This window comes from Podarcis cretensis, assembly GCF_951804945.1.
Source record: "Podarcis cretensis genome assembly, chromosome: 9".
Lineage (NCBI taxonomy): Eukaryota > Metazoa > Chordata > Lepidosauria > Squamata > Lacertidae > Podarcis > Podarcis cretensis.
In genome coordinates, this window is record NC_137178.1 from 66,909 (window position 1) to 86,975 (window position 20,067).

A 20,067-nucleotide genomic window follows, 5' to 3' on the forward strand; every position below is an offset into this window, starting at 1 on the left:
TAAGTTTCATCCCTTTTAATAAGTCACAAAACCAAGAAATTAAAACAACCAAAATACAACAGTAGGAGAGCACAACACCCGTTTCACAGAAAGATGGTCCCTGGTACAGCTTCTTAGGAAGCAAAAACCCTGTGGGACATCAAAGGGGGGGGGTGGCAGAGATCCAGGATATGAGATCAAAGGGGGTACACATTTGGCCACATTCAAAAGGTGGGGAACCACAGAGTCTGTGTCCCTCCGAGACTGAGCAGGAGGGAGGTATTCCAAAAGGTCCTTTGCTCCCACACGGAGCATCCTTCACATTTATCAGTCCGAATCTGCTAGGAGGGGGGGGGGCAGTCTGCCTGCCTTCTTCTGTCCAAAGAGCAGCTGCAGGGATTGAAATGGAGGTGGGTGGTGAGCGGAACAGGTCACCCCCCAGTAAACATTCCAGGTGCTGCCGCTGCAGCTGGCAAGGGGGCTCCATGTGCCAAGGCACTGCCCCTCACTGGGCACTTTGGCACGTCCTTCACAGCAGGTCCCAGGACCAGGCGCTCACAGCCCCCTCGGGCAAGATGGCTGAGCCTGAGTGGCTCAGGCAGAGTGGCAGAAGGGCCTCTGCAGAGAGGGCGGCAGGCAGGCAAACTGAACTTTCCAGTACGCATCACACAGGCACAGTCAGGGGCTTCAACAGGCCCTGGAAACCAGCCCTGCGGCCTCTCTCACAGCCCCCTGCTTCTCCCTGGCCACCAGAAAGCCAGGGAGACCCTCTGGTCTCCCAACATAGGAAGGAGTTGCTCAGCCTGGCCTTCTGCCAGGAGCAGCAGCAGCCCAGCTGGCCCCCAAACAAACTTGCCCTGGCCCCAGAGAGATCTCAGCAGCCTGGCTGCAGTGGGGCAGCCACTTCCAGAGAGCCATCCGGCAAGAGTGAGCTGGACGCCCCCTTCTAGATGGAGGTTTCGTCACACTTGGCCAGGGGGACCCCTGCCAGGTAGATGCGGGCCTGCTCCGTGTCCAGCTCGTTGATGTAGAGGTGGGGGTAGCCGTTGAGACTGCCATTCTTCTTGCTGTTGGCCAGCGGGTGGCGCTCATCCTCGGGGGAGCTGGGCGTCTGGGGCTCGTGGCTGCAGCTGGTGGTGGTCGACTGCATCAGGTCCAGCCCGTTCCGCTCGCGGCAGATCAGCTCCCGCTGGAGGCGCTCTCTCCGCCGCCGCTCGTGCACGAGGAGGCAGCCGCTGCTCACCAGGACACCCAGCACAAAGCAGAGCACCCCCACCAGGACACTGTAGCTGCGCTCCTCTGAGCGAGGGGCACTGCTGGCCCCCCGCCCGCCAAGCACCAGGCTGTAGGCAGCCACCACCCCGCCCACCCCTCGCTCTGTGCAGCGGCAGGTGTACTCGCCCAGCGTGGCTGCGGCAGCCGTGAACTCCAGCCCATCCCTATGCAGGACGTAGGCCGAGGTGTCTTGGGAAGGCCTCTGCCACTCGCAGCTGGACCAGGCAGACTGTGGGGCGCAAGGCAGGACCACGCGGGCAGACAGGGGGGCCAGGATTTCGACCACCGGGGCAGCTTCTGTCGGGGAAAAGGCAGGCAAGGGAGTCAGAGGGCAGCAGGAACTGGGGAGGGGGTGGAAGCACCAGGACAGCCCATGAGCAGAGGCTGAGGTGCCCATCCCCCCAAATCTTCATACTGTGGCAGCTGATGCCCAGGCGGCACCCCACCGAAACCTCCTTCCCTGCTTCACAATTCCCCCTCTAGCCCCCCACAGGTCATCTCTCCCGCCCCACAGCTGACTGTCAGAGGGAGCTCCCTGGGCACTTCCTCTCTGCAGGAGAAGGTCGGACGCACCTGCAAGGCCTTCCTCTGTGGGGCACAGCGCCAGCACCTTGGTTGCCGTCATATCCTGGACCAGGCTGAGGAGAGGGAAAGGGGGCAGTTGCTGAGCAAAGCAGCTGGGCAAAGAGGCAGCCTTCCGAGAGGCCCAGCACCCAATGAGCCTCCTGCTTTGAGAGAAGGCTCTGCTTGCTGCCCGCTGGCCGTGCACAGTGATGTCCTTTTAAAATGTGGTTTGGGGGGCTATTGGGTTGGTTTTATTTTTATTAGGTATTTTGTGCTTTTATATCTTGATTTTATTTTATGAATCACCCTGAGACCCCCTGATATAGGGCAGTATATAAGTTCAATAATTAATAGTAATAATGTCCGTGGTGACCTCCCCAACCCCAACACTGGCTGGCAGCAGAGTCTATCCCTCCAGGCTCCCCCAACTCCAAGCAGAGGTGCTCCTGAAGCTGCACCTAGAATGGCCTGCCGGCTGCATTGGGGCCCTGGCAGCTCTGCTTTCGCAGCTGGGCCCCCAAGCTCCCACCCTCACTCACCCAGCCTGCCCGTGGTGGTCCCTGCAGGCCCCCTGCTCCCTGCTCCAAGCACAGGCTGGGTCTCTGGCCAGGACACACTGCTGGCATGTCCTGTACGTGGCACAGGTGGAGGTGCTGATCTGGGTCACTTCGCTGTCGGAAGCCACAAAGAGCCACTTCTGCAGAGGAAGCAAGAAGAGAGAGTTGCTCATTGGGAGATTGGGGGGGGGGTCCCAGGGAGGGAGTCTGCAAAGATGCATGTGCGGAAAAGGTCCCTCAGGTGCGCAGCATCTCCCACATGGGGCCAGCTGTGGCCATTGGGGGGCAAATGCGGAGCAGCCGCCACCACCCAAGTGCTGCACTGGCCATTCTGCAGAGACAGAGAAGCAGAGTTGGGAGGATCGAGAACTGTTCCCTTTCCAAGAAGGAAGGAGGGGCAGCTTTCCCTGTTCACTCAACAGGCCGCCATCCTGGCTGGCTGGGGAACGGTCCTTCCATGGCAGTTCACAGCCCCCCCCCCCCAAAAGCTGCTTTGGCAACCAGTGAGCTCCCAGTTCAGCTTCCCACTGTCTGGAAGGGGCCACGAAGGGCTGGACCCTGAAGAGGAGCCAGGCTCCCCCCTTCCTCCAAAAGGAGGGCAAGGAAGGCCAAGTCCAGCCCTTTTGGATGGGGGTCCCAGGGCCAGAGAGAGAAGATCCCATTGGCCCTTGTCCCCCTTGAGCCTTCTGGGCCAGGCCAGACCCACCAGCCACTCACCTGGTGGAGCTGCAGGTTGCGGATGGGCTGAGGTTCAGCAAACAGCTCCAGGTCCTCTATCACCCAGGAGGTTCCTTGGCTGGTCCTGACCACCTTGTGCAGGTGTCCGTCCTCTGGGGGAGCAGAAGGGCAGTTCAGCCTGGCCCCCTCCGATACCTGCCTCCCCACTTGGCATGCCTACCTGCTGCCCAGCCACCTCCTTACCTGTTCCCAGGTACAGGACATCATACTCTTGCCCAGAGAGCGCCCTGACCCGGTGGGCAGCCAGCCGGCAGTACTGGGTGTTCAGCTGGACCAGCAGCGGAGAGCCCTGCTGCGGGTGGACAGGCTCGTCCATGAGAGGATGGTCACGAACAAAGGTCAGGACTCGGTCTGGGAGGGCCAGCGTGGACCCGATCCCCTCCAGCTTCAGGCTCTTGGTGACACACTGAGGGGAAGAGAGGATGGGGGCTCAGGATCGGGGGCTTTGCTCAAGCCCAGGGGACCCAGGCCACCCAGCACCCAATGAAGCACCCCCCTGGGCCTCACTCACTGCCCCCGGCCGTGGGTCAGGAACATCGTCCTGCATGACACTTGTCCACTTGTCGCAGTCGCGCCGGAACTCCTTGAAGCGTCCAGCCATGGCCCTCTGGATATCCTGCAGGCTGTAGGCGCAAATGGCACTCCCCTCCTTCCTGAAAGGCACCAGCAAGGCAGCCTCACTCAGGGGGGCGGGGGGAGTGGAGCCCTGCTCTGCCAGCTGAGACAGCACCCCCCAGCAAAGCAGCCTCCCCCTGCCAGGCCAGCCATTCTGCCACTGGGCTTCCCCTTTCACCTCCATCTCGGCCCCCAATGAAACTGGCTGGGAAGGAATCCAGGAAAGTCGAGAGCAATGTCCTCCATTATGCAACCCAGAAAGGATTCGTGGAGACTGACCCCAACCACCAAACAGGGATGGCTTGGAAAGGAGCAAGGAAAGAAGCTGGTTGCCAGTTGTGTGTCACAGCAGGTGAGTGGAGCCCCCATTTCCAAGGGCAGTCTACCTTGAAACCTCTTTGCTAAGCAACAAGCACAGGAAAAGAGGCAGCTGGCATTCAGGTCCAGCTTGGGGGCTTCCCCTCTGGTCTGATCCAGCAGCCAAGCCTTGCAAAGGCGTCCTGCCACTCCTTCCGCTCCTCCCTCTTCAGTGCTGGCTGGCACTGTGCCCAGGCGTGGCAGCAAGAGAGAAGCAAGAGCCCATGTTGATGTTGCCGCCTCACCCCCCACAGAGCACCCACCTCTGGGCAGAGAAAAGCCTGCCTGGTGGAGCAGCCCAGAGGGAGGCACCTTCCCTCCTACCCTGCCCGCCCCAAAGGTGGCCTTGCCATGGGTTTCGCCTCCCTCACCTGTGGGCTGCAAAGACCCCATAGAAAACGGTGGCGTTCCAGTTGTCTGACGACAAAGTGACCACGTCCTTCAGGATGCCAAAGACGGTGCCACTCTGAGGGTCTGAGCAGACCAGCTGCGTCTTGAGGAAGGTTGTCCACCTCTTCTGCAGCGTCTTCTGGCCTCCCAAGTCTCCCTGCAGACAGAGATGGAGGGGGCAATGCAGGCACAGCAAGGAGCCCCCACCCCAGCAGACATTTTGGGTTGGGGGAGATGGTGCGGGGGGACTGAGCCAAGGTGGTTGGGGCAAAGAGTGGAAGGCCGGCTGAAGCAGGAAGTGGGTCACAGCCCCATATGGAAGGAGGACATGGGGCTTCCAGGGAAGAGGGAGAACCAGCTGGGCACCAGGCCTCAGCCCCAGAGCCCCCCGCCCCCCATCAGGGCACTGACCTTGCAGACTCTGGCCACGCGCGCAACCTTGACTTTCTCGTAGAAGTCGTACTCGCGCGCAGTCTCCGTGAAGAAGAAGTAGATCTTGTCATCTTCGCCGTTCTCACTCTCCCGCACAAAAGCCGAGGCCACAAATTCGGGATCTGGGCAGCGGAAGAAACAAGCAAAGCTCCATACAAGGACTTCTCCAGCCCCCCCCCCCCCCCCGGCCAGGCCCTGATCCCAAGACACCACCTTGCCCAACCACAGCAGCCGCTGCCTTCGCCAGCTCACCATTCAGCCAGGCCACGGAGTTTTCTGTTCGGATGAACTCTGTAGGGTTCCCTGTGGCTCTGGAGATGATGGGCTCCGTGGCCAGGAAGTTGTTGACTGTGGCTGCATACAGGACGCCATCTAGGGGGCAAAGAGGCATAGCAGGAAAGGGCAGGAAATGGGGGCGGGAAGGGCCACCTCAAGGCTTCATAGATGGGGGTGCAAGTGGCCGCACCCCAGCAGAGCGGCCAGGCTGAAGACGAAAGGGGAGGAGCCAAGAGGGGCAAACGCCAGGGCAGCTACATCCATGGCAAGGAGGAGCCAGAAGGGCAACAGGACGAGGGCAGGGAAGGATCTGGCCCCCAGACCACAAGAGAAGCAGGAACAAGGGGCTTGGCACTCCCCAGCCACCCACGGAGGCCCCTGAGGTGGCCCCTGGCTTGTGGGTGCTGCACTGTTCTGCCAGACCCTCACAAGCCCCCCCTTGATGCTCCCCTCCCCCCATACCTGCCATGATGGCTGCAGACGGCTGCAGGGGCTCAAAGGGGCACCTCCCCCGCCCGCTCTCCTGCCGCTCCACAGTGCGGAAGTCGCTCACTTTCTGCAAGAGAAGAAGGACCCCCCAGCCATGTCTGCACGTGAATGGCATGGAAGGGGGTGTGGGGCCCCTACCCTCTGAAACCCTCCAGCAGATGCCAAGGGGTTTTGCGGAGTTGCCCCTCCCCAAGGCTGAAAGACATCTGTCCCAGTCAGGGTGGAAGCAATACAGACCCCCCCCCCCAAGTTGAAGGGTAGCGCTTGCAAGACACACACACACACACACACACACACACGGCTGAGCCAGGCAGCCACTCACAATGTAGCCACATTGGGGGCTGAAGGAGAAGGTCCCACAGACAAAGAGGTGCGTCTGGTTGGCAAACTCCAGGATGCGAATGAAGTTGTGGCATTCGGCCTAAGAGGCGAGAGGGAAGCAGCCGTCAGCCGGGTGCGAGAGGGAGAGGCCAGGAACCCCCCACCCTCCTGGCTTTGAGGGGAGCCTTTTGCTCTGTGGGGCTCCAGGATATGGGCAGCTCCACAGGAACACTCAGAGCCCTCGGGAAGATGAGGAGGAAGAGGCCAAGGGCCCCCCCCCCACAAGCCCCCAGCAGCACTTACCTCTTTTTTCCCTTTCAAGGTGCAAGAGATCTGGAGATTCTCAGGCACATTCCAGGCTATCTGGAAGACAGTGAAGAAAAGCCCCAAGGCTTGCCAGTGGCCATCTTCCCCTCCCCCACCAGGGGAGTGGGGCAAAGAGGACCCTTCCTGACCCGTGCAGCGGGGCTTGTGATCCCCACCCAAACAAGGGGGAGGCAGGCAGGGCCACCATCTGATGCTCCTGGTCCAGCAGAGGCACCTTGGCCAGGATGGCAGAAACACCCCCCCACCACCACCACCACCAAAAAACCCCACCGCCTTGCCCCACCCCAATTGCTCCCTGCCCAAGCGACAGAGGTAAAAGGAGGGCAGGGGCCACAGGGCTCAGGCCCCCCAACCATCCCTGGGGACTCGGCTGCCACCCAGCTCACCTTCTTGGCCCCCTGACTGATGGTGCCCACAGACAGAGAGAGGAGGGTGTCCTTGGCTCCCACGTAGAGCGTGTGGGATCGGGGATCCACCCGGAAGGTGCTGTAGTTGGAAATGGCCTCATGAGAGAATCGCTGCACCAGACCCTCCACCTCTGCAAAGAGAGCACCCGAGGGTGACTGGCCGGCACACAGCACCCAAGGCGTATGCCAGGCATGGGGGCAGCAACTCAAAGGTGGGGAGCAGCCCAAGACATGCAAGCCCCCGGCCAATGCCAGGAGGGGCCAGCTCTGCCCGCCTCCCCACAGTGCACTGAAAGACGCAGCATAGGAGAAGGAGTTGGGGGGCAGGAGTGCCTCCTTTAGCCCTGGGGAGGCATCGCCCCAGAGGCTCCATCCCCACAGGGCTTGTGTGCAGCCCTGGGCAGAGAGGGGACTGGGCACGTCCAGACAGGAAGGCCACCCTCCCTCCCATGTTACTGGGTGTTACTGGATGATTGTTCTTATTTTGACTTTATATATTGTGATATTTTCTGTGAACTGCCCAGAGACATCCAGCTATAGGGAGGTATAAAAATTAAGTAAAAATAAAATAAAATAAATGGTGGCAGCAAGCATCACCTCCAGCCTTCGCCCTCCAAGGAGTGGGGCCACAGCCTGTGCCAGCTGCACCCACCCAATGCCAGCCATGCCTGGGTGCCACCTGCCCTATGTCCAGAGCTGCCTGGGCACAGAGGCAGTCGCCACGCTCAGCGCCCAGTCCTGGACCACTTGCAGGGGTGCCTGAGTAGCTCATCCGCAGCCTCTTAGGCCAAGGGAGGACCCAGCAGATGACAGTCCTCTGGCCACGCTGCTCTCACCCCGAGAAGGGCTGCAGGCTCCCCTCATCTCCTGCTGTGGGGCCTGGCTCTCAGCGACTGGCTGGATGTGGGGCACCACAAGTTCCTACTTGCTGTGGGGTGGGGAGCGAGAGAGGGGCCTCATGGGGAAGGGCTGGGCTTTTGCTGCAGAATCAGCCACTTTCAACAGGATGTGCTTTAATTGCTGCTTTCCTTTCCTTTTTCGCATAGCAGCTGGTGGGGTCCCTATTTTGCTATAAAAGGCAAAGAGAAAGGCCCAACAACGAGAAGGCTGTTGGGGAGCAGTTATCAGGACATTTCTCAGCCCCCCTCAAGGAGCAGGAAGAAAAGGGGCAGCGCTGCCAGCAGGAAGCTTCCAAGAAAGATTATTAGGCTGACCTTTGGCAGCCACCCACTTCTCAGCAAACATCCCAGGAGGCTCTTGGCAGGGGAAGGGCGTTGCAGGAAGGGCCAACAGAAAAGGGCGGCAGCAGAGAGACTGCCTGCCAGTCGCCTTCAGGGACTGCCACCCAGGTGGGCAGCTGGTGGCACTTGCAGAGGAGACCTGAACCTCCCAACCCTCAGCTTCACCGGATGCCCAGAACTCCCAGGGTTAAGAGAAAGAGAGGAAAACATTGTTCTGCCCATGTTCTCCCGGCCAGGCCTGGCTCTATGCACCTCTTCCATGCCCCACTTCCCTTGCCTTTTCCCTAAAGAAAAAAGTCCTTTCCTCACAGGAGAGTCAAACCCGCCCCCCACGCAGCCCTGCAATATTTCTGAGGGGAGGCAAGCAGACCTTCCTTCAATTTCCTTGCACCCCAAAGGCCACTGCTCCCCTCCCTTCCCCTTTGTGTGCATGCAGAAGTGATGCAGACAAGACCTGTCCCTCCCCATCTACGGAGAGCCAGCGGTGTGGTGTAGTGGTTCAGAGCGGTAGTCTCGTAATCTGGGGAACCGGGTTCGCGTCTCCGCTCCTCCACATGCAGCTGCTGGGTGACCTTGGGCCAGTCACACTTCTCTGAAGTCTCTCAGCCCCACTCACCCCACAGAGTGTTTCATAGAATCCTAGAGTTGGAAGAGACCACAAGGGCCATCGAGTCCAACCCCCTGCCAAGCAGGAAACACCATCAGAGCACTCCTGACATATGTTTGTTGTGGGGGAGGAAGGGAAAGGAGAATGTTAGCCGCTTTGAGACTCCTTAAAGGGAGTGAAAGGCAGGATATCAAATCCAAACTCTTCTTCTTCTTCTCCATCTGAACTGGTGAACTGGTGGGAATGGGGTGGCCTGCCCCCCACCCACCCACCCCAGGCACTCCTTTCATGGGCCCAGAGGATCCAGAGGATCTAAGGTAAAGGACCCCTGGATGGTGAAGTCAAAGGCGACTCTGGGGTTGCAGCGCTCATCTCATTCTGCTCATTCTGCTCTGGTCAGACCTCACCTGGAGTACCGTGTCCAGTTCTGGGCACCACAGTTCAAGAAGGACACTGACAAACTGGAACGTGTCCAGAGGAGGGCAACCAAAATGGTCAAAGGCCTGGAAACGATGCCTTATGAGGAACGGCTAAGGGAGCTGGGCATGTTTAGCCTGGAGAAGAGGAGGTTAAGGGGTGATATGATAGCCATGTTCAAATATATAAAAGGATGTCACATAGAGGAGGGAGAAAGGTTGTTTTCTGCTGCTCCAGAGAAGCGGACATGGAGCAATGGCTCCAAACTACAAGAAAGAAGATTCCACCTAAACATTAGGAAGAACTTCCTGACAGTAAGAGCTGTTTGACAATGGAATTTGCTGCCAAGGAGTGTGGTGGAGTCTCCTTCTTTGGAGGTCTTTAAGCAGAGGCTTGACAACCATATGTCAGGAGTGCTCTGATGGTGTTTCCTGCTTGGCAGGGGGTTGGACTCGATGGCCCTTGTGGTCTCTTCCAACTCTAGGATTCTATGATCTCGCTTTCAGGCCGAGGGAGCCGGCGTTTGTCCACAGACAGCTTTCCGGATCATGTGGCGAGCAGGACTAAGCCGCTTCCGGCACAACGGGACCTGTGACAGAAACCAAAGCGCACAGAAATGCCATTTACCTTCCTGCTGCAGCTATACAGATTTATCTACCTGCACTGGTATGCTTTCAAACTGCTTCCTTGTCAGCTCACGGAGGCTCAAGGCTGAGGGCGGGTGGGGCATCCTGTGAGGGGGCTGGCGCCTCAGGGCCTGGCCTGGCAGGCATTGTCTGAGCACAAGCACGCAGAGAGCCACAAACAATCACATCTTTTGAGAGCAGAAATCTGAAGGAGCAGCCAGAGGCCAGAGCAGCGCTGCAGAAAGGCTTCTGCACTAACCGTCTTGCTGAGAGTGGTAGGAAGAGAGGCAGGGCAGCTGCCACCATCGTCCCCAGCCAGGCCAGATGCTCCGCGGTGACAGCAGGCCGTGGCCAGAGTGGCATGCAAGGTGGCCAGACACAGCCAAGTCCCCCATGGCTGGGTTGGCAGGGAGCGGCGGTGGCTCTGTAGCCAGGCTAGGGCTCAGACAGCAAAGCCTTGGGCTGGGCCCACATTCTTCTGGGTCAGGGCTCAATGCCTCAGGCCAGGGCCCAGATAATCCCACGTGGCCATCCAAGGCAGGAAACCAACTTTCCACACCTTGTTTTGAGCCCACCCCCACAGCACAAGCCATGGGCCTCCCAGGGCCAGGGCCTCCCTGCCTCGCCATGCTGCCCCACGGAAGGAGGGCCCCTCTCCCAACCCGTTCCCACCTCCATCCGGGCTCTGCACGCCACGTCTGCCACCAGAATCTACCATGTGAGTTAAATAGCCTTTTTTCAGAAGCCATCGAAGTTGCCAAGAACTGCAACCGCCCCCCCCCCCCATCTAGTCCAGCATCCTGTTCTCCTAGATGCCTCTGGAAAACCACAAGCAGGATGTGAGAACGAGAGACTTCTCTCCTCCAGTGGTTTCCAGAAACCGGCCTTCAGAGACATTACTGCCTCTGCCTCCTTCCTCTTATCTATCTCAATCTTCCAACATTCAGTTTCATTGGATCCTGTCCCTGGTAGCTGAGGAGGAACAGAGTCACCAGGGCTAGCAGCCTCCAAGAGCCCTCTCCTCCTCCATGAATTTGTCTAATCCTCTTTTAAAGCCATTCAAGCTGGTAGCCATCACTGCCTCCATCCGCCCTTTACAAAAGGCCTGAGATGGTGAAGTCCAGCCATTGCTGGAGTTTGAGGTCAACAGAAACAGATGGAGAAAACTAACAAAAGGAATTTCAACAGAGATTAAATGTAAAATTCTGCACTTAAGCAGGGAAGAATAAGATGATGCACAAAAAACAGGATGGGTGTCATCTGGCTGATAGAATCAGAGAATTGGGAGGAACCTTAAAGGTCATCCAGTCATATAGAAAGGAACTCAGGGTTTCGGAGGAGACCTCAAGTTACAGAATGAGTCAGCTGCGGGACATGGCAGCCCAAAGGCCTGATGCAGACCTGTCCTAATGGACCCACTCGCTTTTGCTTAGCCTTGCCATCTCACCTAAAGGGCCGTGTCTGGGGCTGGACAAATGGGAAAGTGTCCAGAGGACGGCCGCAAGGATGGGGGGCTGAAGACAAAATCCTGCCAGTGGGAAGCTATGAGAGATGCTCCACCCAAAGAAGGGGCGACACAATAACCACATGCGGCCATTGGAAGCGCTGCCACTTTGCAGGAGGATGGAGCAGATCTGCTTTCTGCTGCTGAGGGTTCAAATGACAAGGGAGAGAGTTTGGATTGAGACCCAACACTAGGAAGGGTGAGCCACTTGCAAAGGAGCAGATTCTGCCTGGGAACCACAAAGGGTGGAGGATTTAGAGCAGAGACTGGAGAGCCACCCGTCCGGGATGTGGACTCTCCCCCATCCCACCTCTGGAGGTTTTCAACCAGTGAGGGGGGGGACATCTGCAAGGAGTGCTGTAGCTGCAAGGATCCTGCTCTGCTCTCTGCGCACATCTGTCATCACGGCCCTTAAAGCAGCAGCAACACAAGAGGGGCAAATAGAGGCAGTGGCCTTTGCCTGAGTCAGACCCCGTTGTCCATCAAGCTCAGCACTGCCCACACTGACTGGCAGCAGTTGGGGCTTGAACCTGGAAGCTTCCACACAGAAAGCAGGTTCTGAGCCAAGGCCCTTTGCAGGGGGGTCTGCCTTGCAGCAAAGGGGGCCCCTCCCCACTGCAACCATATCATGGGGGGGGGGGTTCTGCTACTGATCCCCAGGTTGAGCCAGTGAGAGATCAGGGCCCAGGCAAGGCAGGCAGGTGAATGAAGAAGTGGAAAGAAGAATCAGTAGATATTGGGGGGCTTCACAATGAGGGAAGGAGGGTCCCTCAAAAGGTGTTCTGCTCTGCTTGGGGGCCACCCCCCCCCACAACAGAAGCAGAACCAAGGGGCCTGGCACCCCCAGCCAGTCTCAGAAGCACCTGAGGAGAGCTCCAGAGCTGGAAGGACCCAGAGCATGTGGGGCTCCCCTCTCCTTGGGTCCCCCCCATCCTGCCCCTTTCCCACAACACCCACAACTGCTTCTCAAAGCTCTTCAGCTCCAGGAAGGGCCATCTGAACAGCATGGGGGGTTGCATTGGGGGGGGGGGCCTGAAGACTCACTGGAGACAAAGGGAGTTGCCCCAGCCCAGGAAGGAATCAGTGTCAAGTCTGCCATTTCAGTAGCCTTCAAGTAACCACTGAGCCCCCCCCCCCCCAGCAAGAGCCTGTGTGGGAAGCACCAGAGTGTGGGAACTTGATCTCTGTGGGTGATGGCAGTTCCCGGCAGCAGATAAGGCGGCCACTGGCTTTGCTCAGAGAAATCCCTGCTGCTAATTAAAGAGGAACCTCCGCGGCTGCAAGCAGTCAGGTGCCGCACAACGGGCAAAGCAGTTCTGGGGGCTCTGGCGGTCCCAGAGAGGCAGCCCCACAGGCCCGGGGGGGGGCTGTTTCACAGCAAAGGGCCCTTCCCCACTGCAGGGCTGCCCTGCTGATGCCAGAGGGAGAGATCCTGCGTCTGCTCGACACAGGCAGGCCAATGGAGGGCATGCAGCCCCAGAGAGGAAGCAGCCCCATTCCACTTTGCAGAGTAGGCCAGGCAGCTGGAAGGAGTGGGGCCAAGGGAAGCAGCTCCCCTGCAAGAAGTGCCAGCCCCACCCCCACCCCTCAAGACCACCCTCTGACCAAGGGAAACGGGGCCCAGGGGCTCATACACGCCACCCCCCTGTGCCAGGCACTCCCCAGTGCCAAGAGGGACTCCCCGCCCACAGCCCCACCCATCTGCCAGTGGCTTGTTCCCAACACCTGGGCGGCCCCGTGAAAATGCCAGAGAACCAGCCTCCCCCTGGGGCCTCTTGCCGGCTGGGCTCCTCCCTTCTCAGGGATTGGCAGCCGCCACTTAAACTAGCCCCGGGCCACAGTCAGATGCACAGGCCACATCATTCCGCCTAGGCAAGAACGTCCCTGCCCACCTGGCTCAGGAGCATACCCGCCTGGCCACTGCAGAGGAAGGCAGAGGATCTGCCCCCGTCTGCAGGCCTGGGGAGCTACACCGGAGGGCACACCCCAAAGCCATGGGAAAGGAGCACCCAGAGACCCTGTAGCCCAGGACAAGACCATCGGCGGCTGCCAGGAGGGTCGGTTGAGACATCTGCCTGGGCCCTGCAGGGCTGCTGCCGCCTGCCCATGCTGAGCTACAGGGACCCCAATGGCTAAGACTTGGCTTAAGGCAGCATTCCTACACTGAAAGGTTTTGCCTCCCTGCTAAAATCTATTGATGTACAGAATTCAGTCCGTTTTGGCTCCTTATTCTGCAGGTATTTGCGGTTCCCTGTGCAGCACTGTTCAGTGGCTTGCCTAAACCCACAGCACTGGAAACCTGGCACAGGCCCCCAGCCATCACAACACGCTGCCAGGCAGTGACCAGGAGAAGAGCCCTTGCTACAGTGACTCCTTTCTAAAAAAATTATATTTATTGCTTTTAAACCTTACAAACCAAAAGAAAAAGAAAAAGAGAAAAAAGAAGAAAAAACAAAAGAGAGAAAAAAACAATACAATACAATATATAAACAATACACCACACAACATTAACGCTTTAAACTCCTGCCCAGACAATGGGGCCCCTCCCTGCAGAGGCTCCTGCTGCCCCACGTCTCCTCAGCACCCCAGAGGAGGAACCCTGGAGGTGGTCAGATCAGGCAGGGTAAGGGAGCCATCCTGCCCCAGACAGGCCCCTTTCGGAGCAGCCCCAGGGGAGAGCCCAGCTGGGCACCCCAGAGATCCCGGCCTCCGCCCTCTTGCAGCAGAATCCCGGCACTCAGCCCTGCCCTTTCCTGGCAAGCTACTGAGCACCCAGCTGGATGTGGCCCCACATTCCATGGGGGTTGAGCTGCAGGACGGCCCCTTCACAGCCCCCAGACAAACACCCCAGTGTGCTCCAGGGGCAGGAGGCCAAGGCTAAGGGCCTCAGGCACAACACAGAGACAAGGCAGGCCGTGTGTGACCAGAGGCCGGGGGGCGGGGGGAGGCCAGGCTCCCCAGTTGGGTGGGAAGTGGCCGAGTCTTGCCTATTCCTACTGCCCACAAAGCCCGGCCAGGCTTGTTCCCTTTCGGAGGACACTGGGCACCTCGGCTCAGCTCTCCCACCAGACCGGGCTTCGGGAGGAGGGCAGCCCTGATCCAGGCAAGCCCTTGCCAAGGGAGCAGGCCCTCAGGCTGCTTGGCCTGGATGCTGGCTGGCTGCAGATGTGAGGATGCCAGTCTACATGCAGGGAGTCAAGCATAGGGCCTGCACAGTGGGGGGCCCTAAAGACATTTAGTCCTGGGGACCCAAATGCCCAGGGTGATCTTGAGATGGAGAATGAACTCAGAGAGGCCTCCCAAGGAGGAAGTGCTGCAGCCATGGGCAATTTCAATTAGACCAGCACTGTCTGCGAGAATAGCTGACCAAGGAACCAACCAGAGACAGGGCAATCTTGGGCTTAATCCAAAGTGGTTCCCAGCACTTGGTGTGAAATGTTAGGTGTTGTTGAATGGACTGAGAACAGTGACCCAAGTGCTCTCCCATTCGAGATAAGCGTCAACAGGCACGTTTAACTTCAAAAGAAACTTTCCCCAAATGAGGGGGCTGTTAAAAAGGCCGTGTAAAAAGGGCCAGATTGCTCTGGAATGTCTGGGGGTGTTTCAAAGCCACAATAATGAAAGCTAATATCTCCATATATCCGCAGATCAAGGAAGGCCAAGAGGATGCCAGCATGGTGAATGAGCAGAGTCAGAGCAGCTTCCCTGAGAAATGAGGCAAAAAGGGAACACACACTTTGGCCCAAACCCGAGAGTTCTCAAAGAGCAAAAATGTGAAATGGCGGATCAGCAAACAAAAAAATGACCCTTGTCCCTCAGATCAGCCTCCATATCTGAGGACTGGAACATGACCAACACAGACCAGTTTTTAAAAAGAGATCCAGGAGGATCCTGGAAATTACAAACCGCTTAACCGCTTAGCTTAAGTGGTGGAACATATTGTCAGAGACACAATGACCAAGCAGATAGCAGAGCAGGCAGGACTGAAGCAGGGCAGATTCTGCGGGGAAGCTCTGTTCTTGGGGTTCTCTGAAGCGTATCTGCAAGCCATGGACTGAACGGATCCAACAGACACCACACTTCAGATGTCAGCTACCTGCCAAAGACTCCAGAGGAATAAGAGGAGAGGGAGCCCAGGAACTGCTTAATAAGCAGGAAGCAGAGCATGGGAATAAATTCTGCAAGAGGAGGGATGTAGAAAGTGGAGTCCCCCAAAGGTCCATATTGGGACCAGCGCTTTTGAACATATTCATTGGGGACTCCCGGCAGGGGTTCGGGTTTGGGGCAAGTAAAGGGAAAAACTGGGAGCCTTAAAATGTGCTCCCTGTTGTGGGGGAGGGGCCTTGCATTAGGTACTGCCATGGGAATGGGTCCTCCCTGGAGTCCCCAACTGGAGCTCTCCAGTATAGCAGGGCTTGAAGCAAGTGCTCAGCAGCTAGGCTAGGAAGTCTCCCTCTGCTGTGGGAGGAAGCTGGGAATCGCCCTCAAGTCCTGCACGGGAACTTCCACCCACTGGCTGGCTAGCCAAGCCCCCAGTGGTCTGATTCAGCAGCAGTCAGGTTCTCCTGATGGTTTTATAAACCAAGCCAGAAGCAAGGGGGGGCATTGGCCCATCGCACCTGCCTTGCCCTCTGGCAGAACAAGGGAGAGGGATTCTCCTCCGCTCTGTTTGTTCCCTGAGATACCAGGAGGTTAATGCACAGAGAGAAAAACAAGAACTGATCACATCAGCTGTGCTTGCTGCTTCATCTTATGTGAGTTGAAAATAAGTAACAGTTCTGAGCATTGGTATAAAGCTAAGCACTTCCTGTACATCATCACACTTGTCTGTTTTTCTTTAAGCTCAATCATAGAAAGCATCAGCTTATGGTCATCAAGTTGCCTCTGTAGATTTGGGACTCTCTCTGCCTCCAGTTGTGTTACTTTATCTTCTATGACGGCAACTTTTTCCCTAGCTTCCTCTGCAGTCTGTCGAATCAAAGTAGATTGCTGTATCAATTTCTGGATAGTTTCTGTATTAGTATTCACCTTTTGTCCCAAGTTATTTATACTTTCTGTATTTAAGTCAATTTTAATAGTTGCAGCATCCACTTTCGCATTTGTCGCATCCACTTTCGCATTTGTCGCATCTGCTTTCTTATTAAGCTGTTCCAAAGCCTCATTAATCTTGCCCAATGCAGCCACTAATGCCTCTTCTGTTGACATTTCTCTTGGTTTAGAATGTACTGATGCAGCCACTGAGGGAGCAGGGGAACCTGATGTTGAGGCTCTCCTAGGTTGCTGCCAAGACTTCCCAGACCTTGTTGTTTTTTCTGGGATTGACTGGTCTATCTTTCCCTTTCCATCTGCCATAACACTTAAAGAATTCAAGGTCAGTTCCCACAGTCCCACAGTTTTTATCTTTACAGCTGGGAATTACCTGATCCAGCTCTTGTGACAGTTTCAAAAACTTCCTCTAGAGGGAAACAGTTGCAATTTGTAACAGTCCGTAATGTCCCCTTTTAAAATGCAGTTCAAGCAGTAAAGTTAATTAGTTACAGTTTCAGTTACTTTTTTTTTTAAGTCAGATGGAGACAGTCTAAACAAAGTATCTCTCTTATTTGGCAAGCTGTCAAAAAACGTTCTATTTGCAGTGCGTAAACATTTCAAAGCGCGTCAATCTTAATGGCAGCCCCAGACCAAGTTCAGAGCGGTAGTATTCTAACTTCCTTCACTCTCTCCTGCAGGCATGTACGATCCACATTTCCCCCCTCTTCTCCTGCTTCCAAGGGGGGGTTAGATGTTTTTTACTGATGGAAATTTAGTCTTTTAAGATAGGCTTTCCAAGACTGTAGCTTACAGCCTCTTTGCTTCAGTCTATTTACAAAAGGGGAAGGCGGACTTCCTGTTTTTAACCTCCCCCATTCGATGCCAAATTAAGACGTTTTAAAAAGTCCAATTCTCCACTCTACTCACGGGTAATTGCTTTAAAGTCAAATTGTCCACAGGAAAAAGTCAGTGCTCTCCGGCAACAGCTGTGCGGCTTCGCTCTGTGAAGGAAGCAGTCGGTTCGAAGCACCGCGCCGCTCACCCCACGTCGCTCCGGATCCCCGAAACTGGGTTTCCCCACGAGTGGGGGGGGGCGAAGAAGGTGCCAGCCGAATCCCAGGTTCACAGGCTTCACCCGCCTGTGATTTGTAGTGGGTCTCCGCCTTTGCCGTGGTGGCCAGACCGAAATTTTCACGAAGCAAATTCCTCTCAATCAGAGGAATTCCGCCATTGTCGATGGCACTAACCCGGAAGTCCCCTGTACATCATCACACTTAGCCATCACTGGGGTAAAGCGGGAAAGTCATGATGATGCCTGAGGCTACTTAGTCACTTCAGGCCAGAAGTGAACAAGAGACTTCCTTCTCCTGGGCCCCCTGCATTGCACTAAAGTAGGGAGGAATGCAACGTTTCTAGATGCGCCCCCTGCCCTGGCTCATGTCTGGAATGCAGTGAGTAGGACTAAGGGCCTCCAGGAGCATAACTAAAAATGCAGGGCAACTCAAGCAACCACAACCTGCAACAACGTCCTCAAGGAGGAAGCCAGAGCAGTTGCTGGGAAGAAACCAATTAGAGGACATAGCAGGACTTGCAAGGCGCAGAGGGAGCCAAGCGTTCTTCATGGCAGCCCTGGGCAAACACAGCCAAAACAACTGGCGGCAGAATCAAGCCAAAGAGATGCAACACTTGCAGAACGCTTTGCTGCAGGATTTTATATGTTGCTGTGCATTTACAGCCTGCCCTTCAGCATGCAGTCCAAGGGTGGATGACGGACAACACATGACAAGAAGCAAACTATGCAACACAGAAATGTTACAAGACCATAAACGAACTGAATCAAGAGGAGTCAGAAACAGCAACAAGACTATGATGAGAGGAGGGATATTCTGATCTCATCCTTCACCCCAAAAGGCTCATTGTTACCTAACATGACATGAATACAGTAATACGGGCAGGTGCTGCTGGGTGCCAGGAAGGGCATCCCACCATCTCAGGGGCCACCAGGAAGAAGAGCCCCCCCTCTCTCATACACCCCCCTAGTGGAGCTGCCAGCAAGGCCTCCCTGCAGACCCCAACATCTAGGTGGGTCTGGACAGGTGTCGCTGCTTCAGGTGTTTGGGGGCAAGTCAATGAGGGCTCTGCATGCCAACAGAAGCCACAGAAGATTTGAAAATAGACACACACTTATTACATTTGGAAAATCGTAATAAAAACATATTTAGAAAGCAAACAGAAGCCACAGAAGCACGTTGACTCAGGCCCTCAAGCACAGCACCAACCAGTCCTGGTACAATATGTGTCTTCTGCATAGTCTTCAAGGGCAGCCCCACAAAGAGCACATTTCAGCTGCCGTCTATTGAAGTGACCAGGTTGCGGGTGGCTGCAAGTGGATGGTGCAAGAGCATCTCCCTTCCCTCGCTGGTCCTGCGCAGTATAGGATCAAGCCTGTCAATGCCTATTCCAGGAAGCAGGACCTGTGAGGACCCCCTCCCTGCTGGGGATTCCCAGAGGCCTTTGGGGCCTGAGGCTGCCAGTTGCTGGCCATCCCCAGACAGAACATGGCTGTCATGGCAGGAGCCACCCATAGTCTCATCCCCCATTAATTTGTCTTAATTCTCTTTTAGAGCCCCCCAAGGTGAGGATCATCACTACAGTTTGTGCCAGTGAAGTCGAGTTTGACCACATGCTGCTTGCTTGTCATTTGCTGTTTTCAATCCTACATTCTGACTTGTCAAAGTGCTGGATTATTGTAACCCCCTCCTTCAAATTCTGCAAGCATTCTTGCCCTTATATCCACCCTCTTGTCCAAGGCGGCCTCCTCACCCTTTTCTGCGCGATTCATTTGCCTCTCTCCCGCTGCTTGTTGCACATTGCTGTTCCAGCAAAGCCTGGACGCTCAGCCCGCCCCGTCCCACTCCTCCTATTCGGGGGTCTGAGAGGCCGAGGGCTCGGGGCTTGGCCCCAGGGAGCCGCTTCCAACGCGACGAGGGACCCTTGCCCCTGGGGGAGTCTGGCTCCGGGGCTGGCCAGGCTGGCTTCCGAGCGGGCGCCCCCTGCCCCGAGCCTCGCCCTGCCGCAGGGGACGGAGACAACAGCCCGGGCGCGGGCATCCCCCCTCCCCTCCCGGCGCGGCTGCGGCAAAGGCGCTCGGGCATCGCCGTGCCAGGCGGGCGGGGCGCCCCGAGAGGCCGCTTCCCCCGGGAGCGCGCGCCGCGCCTGGGCGTGCCGGGCGGCGAGGGGGGCGCGGGGGGCAATCCCGGGGGTCTTACCCGGGAAGAGGCGCGCGATGCGGGGCCGCGCGGCGGGCGGCGCCCCCGAGGAGGACCCCGCCGGCGGCGGCGGCAGGAGCAGCAGGAGGTGGCAGGCGAGGAGCAGGCGGCGGAGGGGCGCGGGCGGAGGGCGCCGCGCCAGCCCCATCCCGGCCGCAGCCAGGCCCCCCCCCCAGCCGTCGGGGCGCGCGCGCGCGCTCTCGCTCGCTCCCGCTTCTGGCGGCGGCGGCGGCGTGTCGTCGTCCTTCTCCTTCTTCCTCGCTCGCTCGCTCGCTCGCTGCTCGCTGGGCTGCCGCGTGGCCCCGCCCACTCCCAGGTGGGGCGCTGACGTCACTCGGTCCGCACTCCCAGCCCCGCCCGCCCGCCCGCCGCGCAGGTAGCGTCACCCGCAGCCGATCAGGTGCGGCGGGGCTGGGCGGGGCTTGGCGGGGCTGGCTCCGCCCAGGCAGAAGCGCGGCGCCCCAGGCCACGGCGGGCGGAGGAGGCTCCCCTCCTGCGGCCGGAGGTTCCACAGGCGCCTTGGACCCCGAGGCCTCCCCACGAGGCAGGGGGAAGCCCGGCGGCCCTCAGGCGGCAAAGCGCCTGCCCTTCCGGCCCCAAGCGCCCCCTCTCCGTGGGGCAGGCGAGCAGGACAGGGGGAGATGGGCC

The 20,067-nt window shown here is 57.6% G+C and overlaps 1 protein-coding gene across 1 annotated transcript; it reads right to left on the minus strand.

The window, feature by feature from the left end:
* On the minus strand, window positions 1–19,582 carry SEMA4F (ssemaphorin 4F). The gene is made up of 14 exons (XM_079990822.1): window positions 19,420–19,582; window positions 6,707–6,858; window positions 6,297–6,356; window positions 5,995–6,093; window positions 5,646–5,739; window positions 5,160–5,279; window positions 4,887–5,029; window positions 4,457–4,632; window positions 3,625–3,766; window positions 3,297–3,519; window positions 3,093–3,205; window positions 2,358–2,515; window positions 1,828–1,892; window positions 1–1,551 (listed from the first exon to the last, which is right to left on the minus strand). Exons 1-14 carry the CDS (start codon window positions 19,565–19,567, stop codon window positions 926–928), a joined length of 2,319 nt encoding a protein of 772 aa, XP_079846948.1. The 5' UTR covers window positions 19,568–19,582; the 3' UTR covers window positions 1–925.
* Window positions 19,583–20,067: the final 485 nt, after the last annotated feature.

What these genes read in the sequence shown, in the direction of transcription:
- SEMA4F (XM_079990822.1), bottom strand. Translation starts at nt 19,567, where the DNA reads ATGGGGCTGGCGCGGCGCCCTCCGCCCGCGCCCCTCCGCCGCCTGCTC. An exon ending in TGTCCTGTACCTGGGAACAG is followed by an intron (nt 3,206 to 3,296) that starts GTAAGGAGGTGG and finishes CTGCTCCCCCAG; the next exon opens with AGGACGGACACCTGCACAAG. An exon ending in GACCACCACGGGCAGGCTGG is followed by an intron (nt 1,893 to 2,357) that starts GTGAGTGAGGGT and finishes CCCTCTCCTCAG; the next exon opens with CCTGGTCCAGGATATGACGG.